Source organism: Cenococcum geophilum (genome assembly GCF_001692895.1).
Source record: "Cenococcum geophilum 1.58 unplaced genomic scaffold K441scaffold_42, whole genome shotgun sequence".
Classification (NCBI taxonomy): domain Eukaryota; kingdom Fungi; phylum Ascomycota; class Dothideomycetes; order Gloniales; family Gloniaceae; genus Cenococcum; species Cenococcum geophilum.
Window position 1 is genome coordinate 1329851 of NW_027137600.1, and position 26579 is coordinate 1356429.

At 40.6% G+C, this 26579-nt stretch overlaps 5 protein-coding genes across 5 annotated transcripts; all 5 read left to right on the forward strand.

The window, feature by feature from the left end:
* The first annotated feature begins 10718 nt into the window (after positions 1 to 10718).
* On the forward strand, positions 10719 to 13198 carry K441DRAFT_616885 (glycosyltransferase family 59 protein). The gene is made up of 5 exons (XM_067645768.1): positions 10719 to 10866; positions 10920 to 11008; positions 11057 to 11631; positions 11783 to 11920; positions 11966 to 13198. The coding sequence occupies exons 1-5, from the start codon at positions 10744 to 10746 to the stop codon at positions 12793 to 12795; spliced, it is 1755 nt and encodes a 584-aa protein (XP_067500566.1). The 5' UTR covers positions 10719 to 10743; the 3' UTR covers positions 12796 to 13198.
* A 1245-nt stretch (positions 13199 to 14443) lies between these two features.
* Positions 14444 to 15157, forward strand: K441DRAFT_420366 (uncharacterized protein; the record flags this gene model as incomplete). The annotated part of the gene is made up of 1 exon (XM_067641539.1): positions 14444 to 15157. A coding segment is annotated over one exon (714 nt), but the record flags the coding sequence as incomplete, so codon positions are not given.
* A 617-nt stretch (positions 15158 to 15774) lies between these two features.
* On the forward strand, positions 15775 to 16317 carry K441DRAFT_483590 (kinase-like protein; the record flags this gene model as incomplete). The annotated part of the gene is made up of 1 exon (XM_067641911.1): positions 15775 to 16317. A coding segment is annotated over one exon (543 nt), but the record flags the coding sequence as incomplete, so codon positions are not given.
* Positions 16274 to 18922, forward strand: K441DRAFT_665335 (uncharacterized protein). Its single transcript, XM_067649489.1, has 2 exons — positions 16274 to 17256; positions 17312 to 18922. The coding sequence occupies exons 1-2, from the start codon at positions 16339 to 16341 to the stop codon at positions 18440 to 18442; spliced, it is 2049 nt and encodes a 682-aa protein (XP_067500569.1). The 5' UTR covers positions 16274 to 16338; the 3' UTR covers positions 18443 to 18922.
* Positions 18923 to 24334: 5412 nt separating this feature from the next.
* Positions 24335 to 24870, forward strand: K441DRAFT_227948 (uncharacterized protein). Its single transcript, XM_067640629.1, has one exon. The coding sequence runs from the start codon at positions 24448 to 24450 to the stop codon at positions 24781 to 24783; it is 336 nt and encodes a 111-aa protein (XP_067500570.1). The 5' UTR covers positions 24335 to 24447; the 3' UTR covers positions 24784 to 24870.
* The last annotated feature ends 1709 nt before the right edge of the window (positions 24871 to 26579 follow it).

Consider the following 26579-nt stretch of genomic DNA (forward strand, 5'->3'; position numbering starts at 1 on the left):
CGGAGTCCATCTAGTGCACTAATAAAGGGCTAGAGTATTACTCCCTTACCTACTTCCTTATCTAAGCTTTTAACACCCTCGCGTTCCCTATTAGTACTTAGTATAGCGTTATCTCCGGTAGGCCAGTTACCATTACTAGCTATAAAAAAGAAGCCTTAAAATACTTAGAAAGTAAAGGACCTTAATATAGTATAGTAGTTAATAAAGAACGCAGCCAAAGCTACTAATTAAAGCCATTTATTAAAGACGGTAAAAGGGCTAGAGGCTTTAAGCGAGAGCATTAGTAAAGTAACGGCGGCTTTTAGTGCTTTAGAGATAACGCTATTAGCGTTAAAAAGCTCGCCAATAGAGAGGGCTGTACGTAGCTTTATTGAGGACTTTAGGCACCTTACTGCCGCTAATTAGCAGCTTATTCTAAAAGCGTTTAAAGTAGAAAGTAGGACCTATATCTTTAATTCTCTTAGCGGCGACGCTTAAAACGGGTATATAGATCAACTAATAGTTAATATACAGCCAAAGCCTATATATATTAAGCAGCTAGTATTAGTTAATAAAGTAGTAGAGGTTAATAGTGAATTAAAGGCTTAATTAAGTTAGGAAATTGGCTTAATTAGATAAGAAAGCTAGTAATATAATTAAGCTATAATTAAATTATCTATTACAACTTTTTTATAAGTGGTATTGCACGTTATTTTACTACTTTAGATGTTTTATCTATAGATTAATTATTTCTACTACTTACTGCTTTAAAAAAACTTGCACCTCTATTTATATTACTTTTGTAACGGAACCTTATAGCAAGAACTACAATAAGCTCGTTATTGGGCTAGGTGTGTAGGAAATGCAAGTATAAAAGTCAACAACGTAATAACAACTGGTGGAGTGGTTGCCTAACAGATTAACTCCAATTATATTCTAAGAATTACTATAAGGAAGGAACTATCTAGGTAGGGACTAGGGGTCCTTAAATACACAACCGTACTCCTAAGAAAGTTGTTGCTCTATCTACTCTATCTACTCTATTCGCTCTATAATAGATCTTATAGATTATACAGATTATATAGATTATATTATATGACTCTACTTACCATTCCTCGTTATATAGTTCCACGGGTTCTATCTTAGACCGTACTTATATTAACTAACTAGCTTCTTCTAACTCCTCTCTAAGTAGTTATAATATTATACTTAAAGCGTCCATAATACCATCTCCCTCCTCTCCATCTTTATCCTTAAAGATACCTAGCATCTCTAGGTCGTTTACTAGAGGTATAATATCCGTCTAATTAATTTAGTTAATATTATTACTTATAATACCTAAAGCACCTTCTTCTTCCTCTATAGCCCGTTAGTCTCATACTATTGCTATAATATTATCTCTTAGTAAGATAATACTATCTCCATATTCTCGTTATATAAAAGAGGGGCTAGTTTATATTATATTAGCGAGTCCTTTATCCTAGCAACCTTCCTCTTATTTAGAGTGCACTAAAGCAAATATTTAATTATCCTATAACGTTCGCTCTATCTCTAATATTAAATATACGCGACCTATTACTCTTAATAGTTATCTAGTTCCCTAATTAATTTATTTTAGGGTCTCATATTTAATCCAAGGCAGAAAAACTTAAGGGTAATCTTACCGCAGCGCTAGCGGAAGCCTATTATCAATCCAAAGAATCTGCTCATACCCTTAAGGCTTAACAATTTGCCTTTATAAAAGTTTAGCGTCTTTAACGCGTTTATAAAAAGGTTCGCTTTAAAAAGTAGAAACTTATAGAATAAGGTCTATAGAAACTAGGTAATAAAAGAATAAATTCTCTTTTAATAGAGAAGGAAACAGATCTAAGTAGTTTAGCAACTACTCTTCTTAGGTCCCCCTTAGGTAACTTATTCTTTAGCGATCCTTCTTTATTAATACTACTTAACCTAATCTCTTCCGATACTCCTATACCTTTCCTATAGCGTTTTTTAAATTCTCTAGTAGCTCCTAGGTAGTCTTAGTATAGCCTATCCACTTAACCTTATACTATATTTCATCGTTAATGTCCTTATAATTAATAATCTTTAATACTTACCATTTATCTTCTTCTTGTCCTCTATATATATCTACTTTATAAACCAGTAGCTTAATATTCCCATATACTGGCTCTAGCATTATAATATACTATATAGGGTAGATCTTTATTTTAGCTAATAGGTTTAACTTAAACGTAACCAGTAAAATCCTCTATATAATTTTAAAAGGTCCTAGTCTAACATAGTCCAATTTCTTACTTAGTCATCAATTCTTAAAATTTTTGTATAGTAGCTATACTTTATCTCCCTCCTTAAGATCTAGTCCCTTAGATCTCTTAACATTATAGTACTTTTTTATTCTCTTTTATACTTTCTTTACTAATTCCGTAAGATCTATATAAAGATTTATTAATATCTTTATTCTCTCTTTAGCTATACTACTCGTTTTCTTTACTTACTATAGTAACAACGATATTCTTAGCTCATATCCATAATTTGCCTTAAATAGTAATATACCTATTCCTTCTTAAGGTGTTGCATTATATACAAACTATATAACTAGTAACAGTAATACCCAATTATTCTATATATAATTAATATAATACCTTAGATACTATTCTAGCGTCTAATTCAATCTTTCCGTTTAACTATCTATCTATAGATAATATACAGTAGAAGTTACTACTTAAACTCCTTACTCCGCTAAGAACACTTCCTAAAATACTACTATAAATCTTAGATCTCTATCTAATATAATCTTACTTAGTGCTCTATATCTTATAAATACTTCTTTAACATAAATTCTAGCAATATCTTCTGCTAAGATTTCTTCTATATATGCTATAAAGTATCCCCACTTTATAAGCTTATCTACTATTACTAAGATTACGTTATAATCTTATCCGGTAATAGGATCTTTTAATTTTAGCAACTTAATAATAAAGTCCTATAATATAACCTCCTATAGTTTCTCTAGTATTTTAATAGGTTATAGCCCTCNATATAGCTTATGCCTTATTAGTTTATTCCTTTAACAATCTAGATATTCCTTTATAACTTTTCTAGCTATTCTCTAAATTCCGTTAATAATATACTTCTTCTAAAGTCTTAACACTAAGCCCATAGCTCTATTATGTCCTTAAGTTAGTCCCTTATAGAAGTCTTCCATAAACTACTCTACTATACTTTTTAGGATATACTTTACTTTTTAATTTTTGTATATATCCATCTATAGATCTTCTAGCTATACTTCTAGAATTCTTTATACCTAAAAGCTTTCTAGTATCTTATAGACTTTCTCTAGTTCATCATCTTCTTAAGTTACTATAATTTTTAGATAATTATACCTAATTAATCCGTCTATATCTTTTCGTAATAAAGCCCCTAATAGCTTTTCCTTATTTTATAGTTTAGCTTTACGGCTTAGAGCATCTACCCATATATTATTTGTACCTTTAGTATACTAAATCTTAAAATAGTATTCTATAAGCATCTCTGCCTATCTAACCTATCTTTAGTTAAGTTCCTTTATTATTAGGAATCCTATTAGGTTCTTATAATTCATCTTAACTATAAATAGTTTCTCTATACCTTGCAAAAATGCTCTCTATTCCTTTAATACTATAACTATACCTAATAACTCTTTATTATAGATATTATAGTTTAACTCTAGTAGTNTTATCTTNNNACTATAGTATACNACTANGTGCTATCNNTNTTAATNCCTTTATATAAAGCACGCCCCTAGTATATAGTCTAATACATTTATTTCTACAACCGTCTCTAGTCCTAGTTAATAGATCTTAAAAACTAGCTCCTAGGTAAATAACTCTTTAACTTTCTTAAAGAGTTCTCTTTGCTCTTCCCCCTATACCTATAGTTCTTCTTTCTTTATTAACCATATAAATAGCTTAATATCCTTTAACTATTGCGCTATAAACCTTCTATAGTAATTGCAAAACCCTAGGAATAATCTTAACTATATAACGTTCTCTAGTTCCTACCAATTTACTATAGCCTTAATCTTTTTTAGATCTATACTAAATTAGCCTAATTTAATAATAAATTTAATAAAATCAGTCTTCCTAGTAAAGAACTCATATTTCTTAATTACTACTAGCATCTATTCTTCTTATAGTCTCTTTAAAACCCATTTAATATATTCCCCGTGTTCTTCCTTAGTTATTAAGTAGATAATAATATCGTTAAGATATACCATAATAAATTCATCCAAGTATTCTCCTAATATATTATTAATACACTTTTAGAACGTTACTAGTGCGTTTATAAGCCTAAATTGCATAATTAATAGTTTATATAGTCCTTTCTTTAACCTAAAAGCTGCCTTCTATTTGTTGCCTTCCTTAATCCTAATCTAATAGTACACCTATCTTAGATCTATCTTTATAAAGATTTACGCATTACCTATCTTATTTTAGATTTTGCTAATTAAGGGTAAAAGATACCTATCCTTCCTAGTAATACTATTTAACTATCTATAGTTAATACATAGCTTTAGTTTGCCATTTTTCTTTAGTATAAATAGTACTAAATAACCCGCTAATGACTGCGATAGTCTAATATATCCCTTTTATAGATTTTTCTAGACAAACTCTTTTAACGCTCTACCCTCTTCTTTAGTAAGCTTATAAATTAAAAAGAACTTTAGACTTATTCCTAGTTCTAACTCTATCTTATAGTCCTATACTATATATTCTAATAGCTTTTTACTTTCCAGTAACTATAGTTTCTTACCGTACTTATAGTATCTCTTTAGTATATAGCTTAGTCCTTTTTCTATTTCTTTATAGGTTGCTTTTACTTAGTACTATACCAACTTAGTTTATTATCGCATTTTATAGCGTTAAGTATCTCTAATATTAACCTAACCTATAATCCAATTAATCCTTAAATTATATTTCTGTAACTAAGGCATACCTAATACTGCCTTATTTTATCCTAATAGTAGGATATTAAAAGATATCTCGATTTATCTTTCTTTAATAGTTATCTAAATAGGTCCTGTTTTAAGATTAATAATCCCTCCTCTATAGGTTATTAGATCTCCTAAAATTATAACTAATAGGTAAGGTTACTTCTTTTATCTATAAGGTAGCCCCATTCTCTTAACTACTACTAATAAAATATAGTTTCGCGTTACTCCACTATTTATTAACGCTTTAAACTACTAATCTTACTAATTAATCTATAAATTTAGGTGTTATCCTTAAATTCCTTTAAGGGTTTAAGGCTCTACTACTAGCTCCTTTTAGTCCTATAGGCCTCTACTTTTCCTAACTATTAGCTGCTTAATCCTAGTGCACTTAGCTTACTCTTTAGCCAATACCTAGTTCGCTTTTTATCTTTAATATACTATAAACACATATTTTCTAGGCATTCCTACCACTATCATCTATCTAAGTATTCTTCCGTAAGGAATCTTTCTAGTTAAAGTACTAAACTTCCTTCCTCTTAGACCTCTACTAGATGCCATCTATATATATATTTAGCATTCCTATACTATTGCTTATCTATTATCTAGTATATCCTTATAGGGTATTTCTAATTCTTTTCCTTTAGATTCTTATATATTTTATATATATTATCCACGCACGCAATCCATAATAACGTATAGTATACTAGGTGCTTTAGGTTAACTCTTAGCTTATCTTTACCCTTAAGTTTAAACCTTTATTATACTAATTTAAATATTGCAACTTTATTTATAGGTACTAAAATACGCCTCTTACTTCTCTAGTCCTCTAAACGTTCCTCTAGATCCTTTAATATTATAATTAAGGCTCCTTTAATATGCGTTATAGCCTTCTTTATAATTAGGTAGTTCTAGATAACTTTTTTATCTAACTATATATAGAAATCTTCCCACTTATTATTATGCCTTTACCTATACCACTTTTAGTACAGCTACTAGAGTATATACAGTCTGTCCATAAGGAAGTATCTTCTTATTACTATATTATAATAGCCCTTTATATATTATTCCTTAAACCTAGTTAGAATTCCTAAATCCTCTTTATCTTCCAATTTAATAAGCCACTTAGCTCTTAGTATACCTACTCTCAGCCTATTAGTAATTCTTTATACTAGTGCTCTATCCTTTATATATCCTAATATACTAGATCTCTTATCTAGTTTCTATTCTTACTATACAATAATTCTTTACCTAAACTCTTCTATAGTTTCTTTTAGTTTATACCTTACGCTCTAATCCTTAAAGTCGTCTTACTTCTTAATCCTAGTATTAACTTTTTAATCTTTAATCCGAACACTTTATTTAACTAGTAAATCCTCTAGGTTTATATATTTATCTCCTAGTCTAATTACTATTTATACCGCAGATTCTCTAATTTATAAAAAAGCTCCTTACCTTTTATCTATAGGTGTCCTAATTTATACCCCAAATTCTTAACCCCTTAGGTTCTTTAATCCCAAGCTCGCTTCTAACTTAAGCTTAACTCCAGCCTTAGTCCAACTAGGCTTACTTAGTGTTCTTATCTTATCTTAAAAGTCTTAAATCTCACTTATCTCGTCTTAAGAATCTTGTGCCTATAGGAACTTCTATCCCAAGCTTATTCGTATATCTTTAAACTAAGCTACTACTCTACTCTATCGGTTATCGTCTATTATAGGTCCTTAAGCTTACCTTATCTCATTTTAAGAATCTTAGTTATCTCTTATCTTACTATAAGAATCTTAAGCCTTTGGCCTTTTACCTTTATTAAGTACCAAAGTAGTTTACTATCCTACTTCCCTTATATCTCGCGAAGCGATAGACATTATATCTAGTGGGGTTTTAATCCCTACTAATATTCCCTATTTTATAGTGGAATTATCCTCTATCTCTAGTATAATATCTCTAAGGTCTACTCACTCCTAATAAGCGGCCCTTATTGCCTTATTATTACAAAATATTTCGCCTAGGTTAAATTTATTATCCTTAATATCCAATCTATAAACTAGTTCGTTAGTTTCTCTATATCCTATAGGTGCTAGCTTTTATAGCTAATAGCTTACGCCATACTTAGCGTCCTTATAAATTTAGTATACGTTATTATAATAAAACGCAAAACTTTTAATTAAACACTCTTTTATTCCTTGTAGTATATTATTATCCCTTTATATATATATATTATCTACTAGTCTTATACCTTTTACTATATAGTAACTCTGCCTACTTCTATAGTCTCTAATATAATAACCCTATTTTCCGTAATTTATACAAGCTCCTTCTTTAAACCATTTTTCTTATTATAGAGTCCGCTTAAATATCTTCTACTATTAAGATCCCTAATTTAGCCTCTACTTCTTAGACCTTTAATTACTTAATCCTTATCCTTTAGGTTTCTATAGTTTACTCTATTTCTTATAGGCTTCTTTAGTACCACTTAGGTCTATTAGCTCTATACCATACCATAGTTTTTAACTTAGCTTTTATTATTGCGTACTTTGCGCCTTATATAACTATAAAACTCTATCTTAGCCTCTCTTAGCCTGTTCCCTTTAGTAGATCCAATTATTAATCTTAATTGCCTAATCTATTAGATCCCTTAGGGTATCCGCATCTTCTATTAGAATAATTACGTCCTAGACTTTAGCCTTAAGTCCCTATTTATACTATACCATAAGCGCCCTATTATTCCACTTTACTTATATTACTAGTGTCTAAAACTATATCGTATACTTAATTACTAAAGTTTATTACACAAGGTTCTAGAGTTTTCTTTTCGCTATAGTTATTTTTTCCAAATCTCTAAACATCTGCGTTAGTTACTCTATAAATCCTTCCTAACTTAAGAATATAAATCGCACGTCTTAGTTAGTGGTCGTTATTTTGTTTGCCTATATCTCTATAAAGTAAAATTTAAACCACTTAAGTGCTTTTCCTAATAAGAATAGTCCTATATAGGCTATCCAATCCATAGGTATAAATAACTTTACTCCCTTTTATAAGACCTTAAAGTACATCTATATAAGGAATCCTTTAAGCTTTAACCTCTCTCCTATAAATCTCTTAATTAATAGTAGCTTAATCTTTACTACTTCTATCCTATTAAGTCTTTCTTCTAATACTATATTATTAGCTGTTAGCTAGTTAACTATTTCCTATAGCTATCTAACCATTATAGGTTGCTATAAGTTAGTATCCGCTATACTAGTGTTACCTCCTATCCTTAAAGTAGTTACTGCCATTAATGGCGTCATAGTAGCTGCTTTTAGTGGCATATTATTCGACTTCTTATATTAATACTATAACCAGGTAGTAATTATATAACGGAACCTTATAGCAAGAACTATAATAGGCTCATTATTAGGCTAGGTATGTAGGAAATATAAGTATAAAAGTCAATAACGTAATAATAACTAGTGGAGTGGTTGCCTAATAGATTAACTCTAATTATATTTTAAGAATTACTATAAGGAAGAAACTATCTAGGTAGGGACTAGGGGTCCTTAAATACACAACCGTACTCCTAAGAAAGTTATTGCTCTATCTACTCTATCTACTCTATTCGCTCTATAATAGATCTTATAGATTATACAGATTATATAGATCATATCACGTGACTCTGCTTACTATTCCTCGTCATATGGTTCCACGGGTTCTATTCTAGACCGTGCTTATATTAACCAACTAGCTTCTTCCAACTCCTCTCCAAGTAGTCGTAACATTATACTTAAAGCGTCCGTAACAACTTTCTTACTAAATATTAATGCCTCTTATATCTAGAATCTCTAGATACTGCTTCTATATTACCTCCGCTATATCCTCTTACCGCTAACTTATTCCGTACTTATCTATTCTATATAGAATTACAAATTCATTAGTATTTGCATTCTCCTTACTTATATAGCTAGAGTCCTCCTTATTTAGGTCCTAGCCGTTTATATTTATAAAGTTATATATTACCGTTAACGCCTATACAATCTTAATCTAAGTCTTTAAACTATAGCCCTTACGGCCCTTATTAAATATAGGGAAGCGGGCCTTTAAGACACTAAATACTCGTTTAATTATATTCCTTAAGGAAGCGTGGCGTAAGTTAAACAGTTCCTTTTTATCCTTTGGCCTCTTATTTGCCTTTACCTATTCCTTTAGATAGTATCGCACCTTCTAATATAGAATAAGCACCATAGGATTATCCACAGCGTAGCTAGCGTCTGCTAGGTAATAGCGACCTAGAGATATATAAAAACCACTATCCTTTGCAAAAGCGAATACGCGACTGTCGTATGCAGAGCCTTTCTATCCTAGTATAATTAACATGAAGTTTATATTAAAATCGCACGCCGTAAATATATTTTACAAGATCTAGCCTTTCCTATTGCGCCATACTAGTTGCTAAGCTTTAGAAACTAATATTGGTATATATAAGCCGTTAAGCGTACTAATATAATCTATAAAAAAGGGCCATATCTTATTATTGGATTATACCCATTTAGGAGTTTAATTAGGCGGCAGCTTAACAATATCCTTATATAGCTTACACAGAGTATTAAGAACCTTATAGAAGGCGCTAATAAAGGTTAGTTACAGCGTCTTATTACCTACTAAATATTACCTACTAATAGGCTTACTATAGATATTAAGTGCTAAAACTCCTACGCTACAAACCTTCTAGTTAACCCACCCCTATATCTAGCTATAAATATTATCAGTTTCTGCTCCACTAATATACCTTCCTGCGTATATAATTTATAGTTATTAATAAGCCGATTAAGGAGCAATTTAAACATTTGTTAATTAAGGCACGTTAACATTTTAAGCGCCTACAGAGGACCGTATAATAGCTCTATCGTTCTTACCTTACCGTGAAGAGGATTAATAAGCTACTAGCGCCTGCTATTTAATGCTAGAAGGTTCTTTATATACTTAACAAGTATATAAAGTAGCAATATTATCGCTAGAACGCCTATTAATACTATGGCCAATATATAAGGCTTTATAGTTAACGTTAAATTAAATCACGTAATGGGGATAATAGGTTAAAAATATTACAAAGGATAGCAAAATCAATCAACCGGGTTATGTTAGGCGTCAGCGTCCCACCAGGACCCCCCCTTTAAAACAGCAGGTCCAGGTAGAATTTGCCCAGGTAGATAGCCCAGGTAGCTTATATTACTAATTAACCACGCTGCTATACTAGATTCGGGAGCGCAATCACAGCTAACGCGAACGCCTCCACCTGGCTAGGTGGAACCTCCTTTTTAGCTGCTAAGACGTCTAATCTGCCTAAAATCCACCTAGGGCGTCGAACAGACCGTATCTACCAGGTGGATATTAATATCGGTGGCCCGTTCGCGGCCAGGTGGCCCCAGGTGGCCCCAGGTGGCTTTTTTAGAGAGCCCACCTGGTGGAGTCGACCTGGTCAAAAAAAGTTATCGAACATGGCCTTAATGGCTTAGGACGCGTTGGTGCGCGCGTTGGCGGCTTAGCTAGCTTATTACATTTACTAGGAGCCATAGAAAACACCACAGAAGATCCTATATAACTATCCTAATTAGGCTAGACTTAAGCTTTATTTTAAGCTACTTACGGCTGTTTGCTAATGGTTGCTAGGTCTTTAAATAGCTAGCATTGCACCTTATATAAATTTTGGTGGGGTGCGATGCGGGCTGTTCGTGGGCTTGGCACGATTAAACGATCTTTTGCAGATGACTGTACCAACACCATGCCTCTACGAGCCGCGGTATTTATCAGCAGCTATGAGTGAACTACATTTCGGAGGCTGGCAGTCCGCAGTCTTGCCAATAGCTATTTTCTTGGTCACCATCGTGTCGACGGTGTGGCTGCAGTCAGTATCCCAAACTGTTCCAGAACCATACCTTGTAAGCCACAATGTCCATCTCCTAAAAGAACAGACCGCTAAATAAATTTCTAGGACGAGGTTTTTCATGTCCGGCAGGCTCAAGTATATTGTACAGGGGCTTTTCGTCAGTGGGATCCAAAGATCACTACGCCTCCGGGCCTGTAATGTTCCTCTCTTTTTCTCATTTACCATATCTAATGGATCTGAAGCTATCTCATATCGTATATAATTTTCCGCATTACAGGCCGCTGTGACATATCTGTCTTGCGATCGTTAAATGTGTTTGGCATATGCTTTATTGTTTGGGAGAGCATCGATATTCTGCTGGCTCTCCGCAGAGCAAACCGCTCAAAAGCAAACGATGAGAAAAAGCAGCAAGAAGATAGCTTGCAAATCACACTCTCACATGCGCACACAGCTATTAACATTGGCCTTTTCCCTCCTCTTTTCTTCTTCTCTGCGTTATACTACACAGACGTCGTGTCTACATGGTACGTGTTGAAGGGCTATAAGCATTTCTTGCAGTCGCAACAACCGGAATCGTCTTCACTTGGGTCGATTGTGAGGGCCGTATTCATTGGCATTGCTGCGCTTTCCTTCCGGCAGACGAACATATTCTGGGTTGCGGTTTTCCCTGCTGGTTTGGCTGTCCTAAAGGCTCTCAAGAAGCATGATCAAGATTCACGGCACGCAGCTAAAGCTCCAGACTTAATGAAAATTGCAAATGACAGCTGGCAGAACTCAGTTTTGTATGATTGTCCAGTGGACATCGCAGGCTTAGAAGGTATAGTCTGCTTTCGTTGTAGCTCCGTCTATCTTCCCCGTCCATCTTCCCCGTCCATCTTCCACGTCCATCTTCCCCGTCCATCTTCCCATCCATTTTCTCCTTTCATGACATCACTCATTTGTACTGTGCCTAACAATAGCGTTCGTAGATTATTTTGCTGCAATCATTTCCACTAGTTTGGTAGCTCTTGGAAGGCCTCTCATCGTTTTGAGAGCAGTTGCACCGTATTCAATTCTCTTACTTGCTTTTGGTAGCTTCGTAGCTTGGAATGGCGGCGTGGTCCTTGGTACGGCAAACCCTACTTACGCTTTGTCCCGAACTGACATTTTAGGCGACAAATCAAACCATGTTGCTACGCTACATTTCCCGCAAATGCTATATATCTGGCCATATATCATGTTCTTCTCCTGGCCGCTTGCATTTCCCTCTTTACTCCGCTTTTTGATAGATCGTCTTCCACGAGGAGCCGCCAGATCATTCCTTGAGTCTCCAGCTCTAGGATACCCGACTTGGAATTCTCCACGCTTCCTTTCCGTTGCCGCATTTGTTGTTCTTGGAACAGGTGCTGTCTACTACAACACCATCATCCACCCTTTCACACTGGCGGACAACCGACATTACGTATTTTATATCTTCCGAATATTGCTTCGCCATCCAGCATTAAGGTACTTTGCTGTACCTGTGTACTGCTGCTGCGGATGGATTGCAATTCAAATTCTTGGATCGTTGGATCCCCCTGAGAGGTGTGAGCAGACAGCAGGGATCAAGAGGAGCCGTAACGGAAAGAAGAAACGTCAGGCGAGCAAAGATACGCATTGCCAGAGCTGTTCAGCTAGTTTCGTCATCGTCTGGCTTACTACTACTGCTCTCTCCGTCATCACTGCTCCGCTTGTTGAGCCGCGCTACCTTATCGTTCCTTGGATCATGTGGCGGCTGCATGTTCCAAGTAGCGTCGCCTCACCTTTTTCTATCGAAACAAACCGTGAGAGTCCTCCAGACCCGCCAAATCTTCGGAAGAAATGGTGGCGAGAATACGATTTCCGGCTCTGGCTAGAGACTGCGTGGCTTCTAGCCGTGAATGGTATTACGGGATACGTGTTCTTGTATCGCGGCTTTGCATGGCCGCAGGAGCCGGGCAGAGTGCAGAGATTCATGTGGTAGTCATGGGATTATTAGAAGGACAAGTTCTTTGCAAAAAGTGAGGCGGGCTCAATCAAAACGTGTAAATTTTTCTTAGGGCGAGCAGTGCTTCGTGTCTGAAAGTCGGGTCTTAGGTCCGGTGTGATTGCCGTTGCCTAAAAACATCCACTACCTTTAAAAGATCCGGTCAAAGCCCATGCATGCCATATTTTCAGAAATACTCAATGTTCCGGGCAGCACTTGGACTCTCTGTCCTCGTAGGTCCCAGATGCAACTGAGTTAGTTGACAAGTGTTTTGTGGCAGTGCGAGAGATTGGGTAATGGCTGGGTCATGGGCCAAGCCTCCCTCAGTCGGAGCGACCCGAGGTTCGCATCTCAAGTTCATCGACCACCAAATAACCCCCATCATGTATTTATATCTGCCATTCCAACGCATGCAGAGCCAATGTTGCCTGCCGGCCTATGATGCTCGAATCTCAGCTCCTTTGCTCACCGATAACAGTTAATTTGCGCGCGCACTAACCTTTTAGACCATGGCAAGGCAGAATGCCAGCGTCCATTTGGGCGGAGGGCGTAGCCAGAGGGCTAATGGGCGTCTGAAGCTCGAACAGAAGAATGAGCGTGGCGCCCCGACTCTGAAGAACTCCGAAGAACTTCTGGTCTCTTTTTCGACTTGGTCTTACAAAAAAACTCTCCCCGCATTCCTTAGGAGCACAATCCGGTCAGCTTTTTCACATTTTCCCTACCTTCAGCTGATTGCCCGACCTTCAGCCTCGTCACGCTCCTCAACTCTCTTGGCGGCTTCGACTGCCGTGATACGCGAGCCATGGCGTACTCATATAACTACCTTGGAGCGAGCCCAGGCAGCAAACACGCCCACCAGAGCCCAGCCGTAGGCTCCCAAGAGATAATGCATAATCTGTCGTATATTACGGATCCTTCGTCTGCCTCGTTTGAGATCTCTGAGTCCCGGGGAACCCCTAATGGAAGGTTCCCTCGGCCGAATCTTGTAAGAGCCCTTAAAATAGGAGCTGAGGATGGAAGGGTGCGGTTGAAGAATTTTAGAGCGCTCCTGACCGTTGGTATCACCAATGAAATGCAAGGCAGTTCAACGCTTGGCTGTCATGCTCCAAGGAGGCAAAGCTCAAAATTTCTCCCCGCTCATGATCTAATATCCAGGGCCTTGTAATGATATCCAGAATGCTTCAAAGACTAACCGTTCGACTAGAATAGAACCGGCCGCTCAGACGACACTGGGTACAATAGTTTATCTACGCAACCAACAAACAGTCCTGCGACTGAATCGTTCTGGTCACGTTGGCCTTCTGGTATGCCGTCCGGACCACCAACCATAGGGAGCCCTTCAGATCAGCATAACTCATACTATTCTTTCCCTAATAACGAAATCCCCCAGGATGGCACTCCAAGGAAAAGACCGCGTTATTTAGGTACAACAGATTCCAGCGAACAACTTTGGTTAACCAATAAGTTTTCTAAATATCCCACCAACGACCAGTTTGGGGGGCAGTTAAATATATCCCCTATGGATCCAGTTTCCATCCATACGGTCCATGATGATCCCTCGCATGTCCCGGAATTACAACCAGCTATAAATCTACCTGGAGAATCTAAGAGCTCGGAGTATCAACCCGGCCCGGTTCACGAACGAGTCACGATAAAGCAAAGGAAGTTTATGCGAAGGTGGTACAAAGGCTTCCTTGGGGAGAGAGGGCAACAAGCCTATCTTTCCAATGACCACGTCAAGGCACTAGCTACCCTTATTGATCTGCAGCCCCAGACAGTGCATAACTGGATTTGTCAGAATTTAATGGATCCCAGCGGTAGTGCCCAACCAGAAGAGGCCTTTACATTCACAGGACTGGATCAAGAAGCCTCACTGGAATCTGGTTTTCAGACGCCAAACGGACCGGACACATCAAATTCTAACGAAAATAGTCATCTGTCTAGGGAAATCATGCAGCTCATCCAGAGCCATGTGGAAACATGCAACAATAAGCGAGCCAGAAATGATGGCCGTCGACGGGTGAATGTTGGAAAGTACGAATGCACATTTGATTGCGGTTATCGCACAAGGCGTGCCTTCGACTGGAAACGACATGAGGAAAATCATCAGCCACAAAACTTCTGGCTCTGTTCCGTCTGTAGCCAACGAGAGATACCTATATATTTCCTAGTTCATCGAAACGATAAGCTGCTTAAGCATATTCAAGATAAGCATGCGGGCTGCAATCTAGAAGACGTCGTAAAAAGTTCTGAAGTGGCTTATAAGGCAAGCTTTAAACTTCAATGTGGATTTTGTGGTCACACCTTTGAATCCTGGGAAGAGAGAAACAAGCATATCCTCCAACACTTTGATGGTGAAGGTGGGGCAGCTCGGAGCATGAGTCAATGGCGAGATCCATGGCATGATGAGGAAGAGGAAGATTCTGATGAGGATCAGAACAGCTCTAGCTCTTCTAGTTCCGGTGACTCTTCTGATGATGAAGATCCCGATCAGCATGATGCCCCTGGGGGTGCTTGGGACGGATCTGGGACGCGGGGTAGTCAACAGCCTCCTGATAAAGGGTTTAGCTCGTCGTGGGAAAGGAGAGGCGCAACCGGCCGGAGTACGAGGAGGGGCGACTATTATGCAAGAGGCGGTGGCACTAACTTCACTACACATTCACATTCAAAATCCATGTCCAAAGTCCTTGGTAGTATGCACCAAAACTACTCCTCTACACACCTGAGTCCTATCACATATTCCGTAGTAGGAGAGAATGCCAAGCAAAAACGTCAGGGAATCGTCCCTATCTGGTCTTCTAGATTACTGTAATTTCTCTTCACCACCCCAATACCCCAATGGCGCGTCGTTAACATCTCCCTAGACCTTCTAATCGTTATACGAAAGCGTTAGATATGAAATTGCAGCTACGCCCTACCGTTAAGCACACGCGACAGAATCGATCGCGGCTTCATAATAATCTTCCGTTGCCATTCCTCGGTCGTGGTGCTTACGGTTCAGTGGATGTGGTTCAGCAATGCTATACGGGACAGGTATTCGCAAGGAAAAGGTCCCGAACCACATCATTTCATCGGGAAGTTGAGATAACGAAAAGACTGAAACATCCCCATATAATACAATTTGTGGCCGCTTATACCCAAAATTCTTCCCTCAACCTCATCATAAGCCCAGTGGCTGAGTCCACCCTTAGAGACTATCTCGACTTTCCTGGAGACCAAAAGGAAAGCGAATCTCAGATACATAGATGGGTCGGGTGTCTCTCATCAGCTCTCTCTTACATACATGCCAGTCGTATTCGGCATGCCGACATCAAGCCACAGAATATACTTTTGAGAGATTCTGAGGTTTTCATTAGCGATTTCGGCATATCCAGGCTTGTGTCGGAGCCGGATTCAACCTCTTCGAGTAACAGTCCTATGACGCCGCTGTACGCGGCAATGGAGATTGCAGAGCATCTACCACATGGAAGGAATGCGGATGTGTTTTCGCTAGGATGTGTGTTTGCGGAGATGTTGACCGCTGCTCAGGGAAAGATCATTATGGATTTCCACGACTACTTGGGCATTTCCACGACAAGCGACAATTTTGGTAAACCCGCAGCCTATTACAAGAAACACGATCGGCTCATGTCCTGGGTTTTACGGCTGCGTCAGCGTGCCTCTGCCTCGGCTCAGCGTCTTTGTGATATCTGCGCGCTCATGCTTCAGGACACGGCAAAACTGCGGCCATCCTCCAGCTCTCTCGTCACTCAGGTCCGTGAGGTGTTGCAAAAGGACTTAAATATTGTTCCTAAGTGCATAAGCTCACCTCTCGCATCTGAAGTGTGTAGGTCACTGATCTCTTGTCATCTTACGTCGTTGAAGGAGAAAGTTGATGATACTCGTTTATCATCAAAAATCGTCTCGTTCCCAGATGCTCGGCTTCTCGAGAGTAAATACCCGCATGAATACCAACCACTATTCATCTCAACACCCGCGGAACCATTACAGAAATGTGTTCTAGATTGCAAACCTTGCGAACTTGGTCCTCCAGAAAAGTTTTCAAAGCTACCATCATCTCCCTCACTTTCGGGACATGAAAGAAGCTATCTTCAAAGCCCATGCATGCCCCTAGACATATGGACTTGCTGCAATTGTGGCGACGCGAATTTTATACCGATCACTGACGGTCGTTGCCCTTTATGCGGACATGAGATATGTATGTCATGTGGTCCAAGTGGATCATGTACCCTAAAAGCTTCTGCTAGCTCTGTTACTCCCCCAGCCTCAGATTCCACTATCCAGGAAATTCCAAGCTGGGGTGGTACTCATCACCTTTCTATTACGACAATGATCTCTCAGAACTCGCTTAAAATCTGCGGCACCGTCATCATCGCTTCTAGACCTGTCTTAGTTTTGGAAGGTCAAGTTACAGGAAATTCTTATCACGGAAGTACCAACACTTCTTCTAAGATCCAGGTATGATCTCTGTACTCCAACGAATAGTAAGTATGGCTTAATAATTTACAAGCAGGGAGAGTATAGTTCGTCTTATGAACCGCCCCGCAGCAAATCTTCCAATGTCGAGCTGTTGTCTACTCAAAAGAAGCGCACTTACCCCGATAACCAAAAGTTTAAATCTCACCCTATCGATTTATCTTCCAGGCGCATCTGTCATAATTGCAATAGCCTATTTATCGCCCCAAGACTAAGGACATGCCGTAACTGTGCTCATGATTGCTGCGAAGAATGCCCTGCAGCCCCGGATAAAATCTTGAAGAAAAAACTACCTCCTAAGATGGAAACGGATCTGGCCGCCATTGGAAGCCATCTCACCCCACCAGCTTATTCGTTATACGACGAGGCACCTGGTGCAGAGCAAGCAGTATTTGACATGGTCATTCAACAAAACCAGAATCTGGGCGACGATCCAGGAGAGCGTTTCCTCCAAGATTCTCCTTGCACTTTTGATCGGATGCAAGACCCAGTCCGCAGTCACAAAAATGAATGGTGGCTGCCAGACCAAATGCTATCAGCCTACCCCGAATTAAGGCCTAGTCTTCCATCATCAGAATCACCCTTGTCAGTGAAAGAACCCGCCCTAAAAAGAATTCGGCTCGGCTTCGGACCACGGTCAGAACCCAGAGCCGAGCCAGAGACCACCCCTCGCTCTAAGGGGCGTCAGCGCGTCTCTGGACGCACCAAGCAAACAGTGCGGATCCGAGACGAAAAGAAGGACAACGCAGTCTCCATGTCTGAGCCCCATACGCTCATTCCACGGCCGTCGTTGACTCAAAACTCGATATCATCATCCTCCAATACGAGCGGAACCACACCTCAACCGCCCCGTTCCCGTAAACGGCCCGCACTTTCCTCCGACCAAAGCCAAATAATCTCTCGCACCTCTACGATCTCAAAAGAACCCGCCTCACTCTCTCCGGGCGCGCATCAAGCGGTAATACGACCACATACCACTGAATCTCTCTCTCGGCCGACGACGGAGCCCCAAAGCAGCTCGGATAGCGGGAGGGCAAGCTTGAGTAAGGAGTTTCAGTATTATGAGAGACACACAAATACGTGGCTCTTTAATGATTTCAGCGTCAAGGTGAACGCGAAGAAGGTGTACATGTTTTTAGCTGGGGGGAATCGGGACGCTGCAGGTTGATTTCTTCTCCTACTCGCTGATCTTCTTTATCCTTCTCCCATTTCTATATGTTTTTATTTTTGCATGACGTAGGGTCCGGTAAGATCGGAGGTGTTTTTACAGGGGGTATATCGAACTGTTGTAAATTGTTATTTGCGTAGGTGTTGGTACTGACACGTAGGGTTTCTGATCAAAATTGCTTGCAGCGCAAATACCCTAAATGGATCCAAAAGTTAGGTGAGCTACGCCTAGTATGATTTGCGTCTAACGAATATCTGTTTGCACATATCGCAAGTTAGCATTCCAAATATCTGGCAAAAAATCTCATAGCGTTTTGCTTTCATTGCTTCGATACGAAAAAACTCTTGTCTGAAGTATTCTTGTCTGCGTCTTTTCGGTCTTTTATGTACTCGATTTTCATTCGCTTATTGTGTATGGGTTATCAATGACCCTATACGGCTTCAACTTAACTATGAATACAAGCCGCATAGTATTGCTACCCTCAATTCTCCCTCGCGAGGGCTCTGTTCCCCAGTGTCCCTCCGATCACTCTTCAGCTATGCCTATGTCTTTGCGATATTGCCGACCTCGACTTCTAAACCTAGTATCCATCTTCTACAAAGCACGATCGGTTCTGCTTCGCCTGAGCTAATCCGGATCAAAGCTGAGCCACGCTATCCAGTGTCCAATGCACGAGGGCAAACCTAGAAGCCCATTGCTATATTTATTCGCCCCACCCTTCGTACTATACGGAGCCACTCCATCCAACTTATTAGGAAGGATTACATCCTCTGGTATTTAAGCGATGATAAGCGTGTGTTATATCCGTCCGAGACGCGAGTATATGATCTCTTTCTCCCGTCATCCGTCATGCTTACACTGTTTCCACCCCTGGCATTTACGTCCGTCCCACTAAAACTTCCCCCGCCATATCCCTTTCGTGTTTCGATTTCCAGCATTAGCCTAAGAGGCAGAGGCGTAGGACCTCCTCGCGGTGCCTCCGTTGGGTGGTATTGGCGGCTTCGAGCACTGCGGCGTTTGAAGATCCTTCGATTCGCCCAGAGAAACGATCTTACGCCAGGTTATTCGGAATTATTCGAGTAATCTTTACTAGGTTTGTATGGAGGGAGCGCTAAGTAGATGGCGCTACGCTTGCTATATACGGGGTTACTCGCTGTTTCTATTACATATAGAATCTAGGAGGTCTATAGTAACTCTTTGGTACGGTAGAAGGGGCTTAAGGAGGTAGGGGCGTTAGGAGATGAAAGCAGCAACCTATACTTCCGGGGGTTTTTCTCTCTACTACGGGGACTAGGTGCGGGTATAGCCTTAGGTAGGGTTTCTATATCTAGGATACTATAGTTTACGCGGTCTATAATCGTTATAAAGGGTTTATATTTAGTTTTTAAAGTTAGTAACTTAAGAGGTAGGAGAAAAGTACTTCAGTAAAATTTAAATTTTTTTTTACTATCTATTTTGGCCTTATAGATAGAGTTAGGGTTAAATAGGTTCTTAAAATAATCTGTATCTTAAGTTATTACTAGAAGAGACTAGTAGCTTACTTGTTTACTTCCTTTAAATATTTCTAATATATCTTTTATTTTACCTACCTAGAAATTAGTATTTAGTATATAAAGGTAAATCTAAAAGTGTAATAGGCTAGTTCGGCTAGAACGTATAATTATCTAATTAATAGTATCGAATAAGAGTTATAGGTAAGTCGGTGGTAAGTTAAAAGTAGAACGGGCTTTATATATTTAAGGCATAATGTAACGTGTCCCGCTCCACGTCGCCATACGGCCAAAAAGAGAGAGTGATCGCGAATCTATCGCGACTCTTGCGGGACCCGATATGTATACTCCTACACATAATTACTTTCTAGCCTTTTCTATTTAGAGACTAATCGCTAATTATTCTTTAAAAGAGAACTAGCTCCCTTCATAAACCCTTCACCTCTTATCTATCTAACTGCCATCTTATTAATATATACCTTTTAGGAGAGCTCGTTATAAAAAGCCTATTACTAATTTTATTCGCCTTGCCCTTAGTACTACCTAAAGCTACTCTATCTAATCTATTTAAAAGATTATATTCTTCAAGAGGACCGTCGAAATCGGACTCTATACCTATACGAGGTGACTTGGCCTACGAACCTTCTGGTCTTCGGATTTAGTCGAGCTAACGCAGAGACGTCGCACAGCGTGCGAGTAGGAGCTGGTGTTTGTTGAGAGTAGTAGTTTTCACACGGGATAGTGAGATCTCGAAAACCACTACTAACAGCACTCCTTCACAGTAAGCGGCTACTAGCTCTGATACCGAGCCCACTTGTGTAATTCTCATGGATACGAGTCGGATTCAATATCCCTTGACCCCCCAATCAAGACATCGACAACCCCTCACAATTAACGAACGAACGAACGAACGAGCAAACACACCCCTTTATAACCCTTAGGGCGATACGCGCCTACGATGAATAATAGATCACTCGCCATTAAATCGTGCTATATAATCCCGCTTAGCAGCCTAGATAATGACCACGCGGCTTTCTTGTCTCCTCTCTACAGACTAGCCCCCCATAGAGAGGCCTGGCAACTGGACTCAAGTGGAAAAGATACCCAAAACATACACATCCCACTCGCCTTTTAGTATTACGGTGCCGGTTACGGATAAATTACCCTCACGCCTTCGATAAGCTCTAGAGAAGATTAGGGTATATTAATAGTAAACGATAGTTTACGGGAGATAGTATATAATAGGAGACGGTCGGGATATAAAAAACTACTAGCATACGGTAATCAATAGTAGAGCCTAGCTGGGACGTAGTGAAGCCTAGCTCTAGCTCTAGATAAGTTAGGAGAAGGATATAGTAGTAACTATAAAGATCTAAGATCTAGCGAAGGTCTAGACGTAGCTGCTAAGTGGCTACGTACGGAGGTAGTTAAACCGGAGTTAGTTAAACCGGAGGTTTTTTGTCTTATTAAAGTGGCTTATAGGGGTTTCCCCTTTATACAGAGTAGCCTACATAGGCCTAGATAGGATCCGTAGTAGACATTAATTAAGGAGTTAATAATAATGGCTTTAAGTATTATAGTATTTAAAGATCCTTTGATTTACCTAAAGAGAAACGACTGTTATACCAGGATATCTAGAGTTCTTTAGGTAATCTTTAGGGTTAATATAAAATTCACCTATAAAGTTTAGTTTATTTTAATATCTACCTCCTACCAATTGAGGCTTAATAGCTTTATATAGCCTAACGCCAATCTAGCTTAGTATAACGCCAATCTATAACCATAGGGACTAGACGTTATAATAGGTCGGGTAATAATATCCACTAGGTATTGGGTTGGGTTGGGTTGGGTTCTTAGCGGGTAGGTCTAAACTCATTAACCTGATTTATAGTAGGCGTAGAGCTCCGCGTAGAGCTCTATAGTAGACATTATAGTAGATACAGAGCTCCGCGTAGAGCTTTATGGTAGACGTTATAATAGATGCAGAGCTCTGTGCAGAGCTTTGAGGGAGCTTCGTAGAGAGCCTCTGGCAGAGCTTTGTGCAGAGCTTTTGGCAGAGCTTTTGACTCAGTTTTAGCGCGTGCTATATTTAACCAAGAGTCTACTAATCTATAGTTCTAGCTTAAAGCTAGACTCCATAATTAATTTCCCTGGCTACCAAAGCTTTACTAGAGGCTCCGCACGGAGCTCTCCAAGGCTCTGTCAGAAGCTCTGCCAAGACTCTGCATAGAGCTCTACCGAAACCCCGCATATAGCCTTGCCGAAGCTCCGTATCCCTTGCACCGTCGATGTGCTCACGATCGTGGCCGTGCAAGGGACAGAGCTACCGAAGCTCGGCATAGAGCTCCACCGAAGCTCCGCGTAGAGTTCTACCAAAGCTCTTACAAGGAGTTCTATCAAAGCTCTACACGGAGCTCTATTAAAGCTCTGCACGGCTCTATCGAAGCTCTGTGCGGAGCTCTACTAAAGCTCTACCGAAGCTCTACATCTACCATAACATCTACTATAATACCTTTCTCCCCCTTTTTTCACGTGACTGGGTCTTCGGGTATTTACTACTTATTGCTGACCCACCAATTACCCGACCTACTGGGTCTATACCTACTTAGCAACCCACCTAGTACTAGGTTGGATTGGCATTAGGCTAGGCTAGATTAGCATTAGGCTATATAAAGCTATTAAGCCTCAATCGACAGGAGGTAGATTCTATTTATAGAAGGTAGATATCGAAATAAACGAAACTTTGTAAGTAGATTTTATATTAACCCCTAATCTTTACTAGGTTTGTAAAGAGGGGAGTATTAAATAAATAGCGCAACTCTTACTATTTATAGGGTTATTTACTGTTTCCACTATATATAAAATCCAAAAGGAGGTAGAAGGTCTATAGTAACTCTTTGGTACGGTAGAAGGGGCTTAAGGAGGTAGGGGCCTTGGGAGGTAGAGGCGGCAGCCTGTACTAACGGGAACTCTCTCTCTACTATCCCTGAACCCGCCGAGTTGCGCCCATCTACTATCGATAAGGATTTAACCACCCAGGTCAATAGGATCAAATCACCGTCCTCAGAAATATGAGGCCGGTGATATCCACTTTAAACCAATTTATATAGCTTATTTATTAGGGTTGGGTGGCTCAATATGAGCTAGCCAGCAATACTCCTCTCTGCAGAATGGTATATGACATACACTACAGCCAAATACTGCCGACCGAGATTGGGGGGTAGATTTGGTGTACCATGTCGTCAAAATCGTAAAATCGGGTAGAGCCCACAGCTCTGGTGGCGGGGTTTTAGCGACCCGATTTGGTTGAATGCTATATTGAGTCGGCTGAACAAGGTCTATATCATTTGGAAGTACGATTGGAAGGCATGGTTGATAGTATTGTATTAATTAAATCAATATTGGCTATACGCGTACTTCTGATTCAGGTAGGGTTTCTATATCTGGGATACTACGGTTTACGCGGTTTATGGTAGTTATAAAGGGTTTGATCTAGTATATCCAGTTTTTAAAGTTAGTTCTTTTTTATCCATACTATATACCGTTTCGGTCTTATAGGTAGAGTTAAGGTTAGATACTTTCTTGCGATAGGATAGGATAACATATTTCTTAAAGTCATTACTAGGAGAGACTAGTGGCTTACCTGGTCCGCTCCCTTTGAATATTCCCAATATATCTCTGTTCTGCCTGCCCGGAAAGAGTATGAATCGTCTGTTTTATAACCCGGGCCCTTCCCGTTGGGGTTGTACTGCTCTTAGTAAAACTGAAATAGAACCCAAGGGTATATTCGGCATCCTGTTCCTAATACATTGGCTATCTTCCCAACTGGTGTATTCGCAACTGGTGTACTGTCTGCACAACGTCCACTATTCGCGAATAGAATATTCAATCCTTTGAGCTTTCTTACTGGTGAGGTGGTACATGGTTTTGTATAAGTTATTCGAGGAGAGGGGCTCCCCTGGTTAAGTTCTGCTTGTTGCTGTTTTGAAGGTTGTCTAAATGAGGTAGTTGGGTAGGATTACGATAGGAGCCATGGTCAGGGCGTTTTGTTAAGGGGCTAAAGGGTTTGACGCAGCAATATAAAGCTTGAGTAAGAAGGGTGGAGAGGCTGTTGTAGGGAATTCTCGCAATCCCCGTGCGTGATTTGATAGTTGATGACAGTGTTCTGTAGAAAAGGTACAGTAAATAAAGCGGTTTCATTCTGGTCTCCCAATAGTACCTCGGCAAGCGGCTTCAAATGTTCAAGGATACTATACATATTCAATATGTATTCACATCCAATACGCTAGTGGTGTGGAGGGGGCAGAAATAAATGAATTCTCACAAACAGCTTCAGATTATCTAGGGCGCTGCAATGCATCTCTGGAGATTCAGTGCTCACTCGAGTTCCGAAGAACACGGTGAGAAACAAATAGATTGGTTCCTTAAGTGTACGAGAAATAGACGGAAAATAGGAGCCTACCCCTTGGGGATAGAGTGGGGTGAATTTCGCTAGGGAGTGAAGTGCTCACAGACATGTTGGTCTGCCTCGATTTGGTGTTGAATTTCCTCCTCCCTCGCATCCATCACGACCCCTCCCTTTGTTTCGTTCGCTTCTTTCATACAAGCATGTATCCAGAAGAACTCGCTCGTATCGAGTATGTCCTCGAGTATGAGCTGGGCTTTCGAATGGGCACCCATCGCCCTCCGCCTGCTCCACCCGTACCGCCCAAGGCCAAAAAGCCGCCTCTCCCGCCCAAACAAAACAAGTCTGTGAGCAAGGACATAATTCCGCTCTTGCCTATGCCACCGATGCCCACGAGAGAAAGCGATCGATACGAGATCAAGGTGAGCATCATGGTGACTCCTTAGATGGCTTCAACTGACAATGACACAGAAAATTGCTCACATCAGCTCATCCATGACTCTCATTTAAACGCAATGAGCTCGATGGGAGCTTCGCGTCGCTGTATCTTCCAGGTCTGAGCTGATTGAGGATACCAAGCGTGATAGGCAGGGCCTTCTCTCAATCTTCGTCAGTGGCACATGAGATCGACGCCACCTACATCGATCAGATGTCTGTATACGGTCAGAAAATCTCCGTCGACTCATGAGTTTGTCGCCCATCACAAGCTTCAAGAGTTGACTGAATCGCCGCGACGCCCGGGTCTTCGCCCTCAGGGGCGTTGGTGGACTTCCATCCTTCGGGATTTCTACGACGCAGGGTTACTGCCGCCGTCCCTAGTCGTCTGCGTACGGCCGGGCGATCTTCGTCGATTCAGGTGGCTATCGGGTCTCAGCGGCTTCAGGAGTTGAATGCACCGTCGCGATACCAAGCTCGTCGCTTTTAGGGGCCGGTTGGTTAATATTCGCACTCTGGGCCAAGCCACAAAACAATATTTCGGGAAAAGTCGACATCGCTGTCACATTAATAGCCCACTATACAATCGAACAAACTAGGCCGCTTGTGAGACTGTAGTGAGTCAGTCTCGAAAGCTGGACGATGCTGGGTGGTCCTGGCGGCTTTCCCCAGCGAGGTACCCGCAGCGACCAAGCCTGGCGACATTGCTTGTCGATCCCACCATGACATCGCATGTCCCCCCAGCGTGCGCGCAACACCACACCTAATTTCGCTTTCTTACACACTAGAGAACTTCAAGTTTAACTCGTACAATTAAGCTTAAAAAATCAGAGAATTTACCTTTCTTGCAAGTGCACACACCTGCTTGCAATTGGACAGCCCTTTTGTAAGTGCAGTTGTCTACGGCGAGTTTCTGGCGAAATTGGATGCGGTGTGTCGAGCGCACACTGGGGGGAACACCGGAATCTGTACAGGCTGTAAGCTCGTAGCGACAAGGCCCGCCTCGTCGGCACCCAACTTGTCACAATAATGTCAATCACCTAAAAACCTGTCACTGCATACGATACCCCTCCTTCCCTCCGCGGAGGGTGGCAGCCAATGGGATGGTCGCGAGAATAACATCAGGCCACAAAGGTCCAATCATGAGTCGGAGGCTGTGGGGTATTTGTTTCGGCCCCGCTCGTTAACAAGAGGCAGTATGGAGTCAATAAGTACTTTGTACAAGTCTGGGCACACGGGGCAGGGAGTCGCGTGCAGAGAAGAATCAAGGCTAAAGCGAGCCGAACAGGGTTTGGGTGGTGGCACAATATGGGTCCAGAACATGCAGGCAAATTGCCGTCTTTGTCAGCGGGTTGCTGGAGAAAGAGGCTTTTTTTGGCAAGCTTGACATGGGATTGCCGCGGATGGCAGGGCGTTACTTCGGGCCAGCCTCCTCCCCCACAGCAAGCCCTGCTAGCGACGGTCGTTCACGCTAGGCAGCCGCTACGGTTGCTCATGGCGGAAGGATTGGGCTGCCACGTGTTGTTATCCTTGGCCCACGCGACTAACGGATCTGAGGGGCAGACATGACTCGGTGTGAAAGTTTGGGATGCCCAGTCGGCGGATGATCTGCGAGACCAGAGGAAATTCCTCTCGCTGGACAGCTGAGGGCGGGAAACGATCGAGATGGCTCGCAGATGGGCTACCCGAGGCGTCTAGTGGTCGGAACGAGAGCCAAGAGCGCGAATAAATCAAATAAAAGAAAACAAAATGGGCAGCCCCGTTGGACTATCCCAACCGTCGACACTTACGACGCATTATCAGTGTC

Excerpts from the sequence above, each read along its gene's own strand:
- K441DRAFT_665335 (XM_067649489.1), top strand. The coding sequence starts at position 16,339 with ATGGATTTCCACGACTACTTGGGCATTTCCACGACAAGCGACAATTTT. Across the intron at positions 17,257-17,311 it reads ACACTTCTTCTAAGATCCAG|GGAGAGTATAGTTCGTCTTA; the intron begins GTATGATCTCTG and ends ATTTACAAGCAG.
- K441DRAFT_227948 (XM_067640629.1), top strand. The coding sequence starts at position 24,448 with ATGTTGGTCTGCCTCGATTTGGTGTTGAATTTCCTCCTCCCTCGCATC.
- K441DRAFT_616885 (XM_067645768.1), top strand. The coding sequence starts at position 10,744 with ATGAGTGAACTACATTTCGGAGGCTGGCAGTCCGCAGTCTTGCCAATA. Across the intron at positions 10,867-10,919 it reads CTGTTCCAGAACCATACCTT|GACGAGGTTTTTCATGTCCG; the intron begins GTAAGCCACAAT and ends ATAAATTTCTAG. Across the intron at positions 11,009-11,056 it reads ATCACTACGCCTCCGGGCCT|CTATCTCATATCGTATATAA; the intron begins GTAATGTTCCTC and ends ATGGATCTGAAG.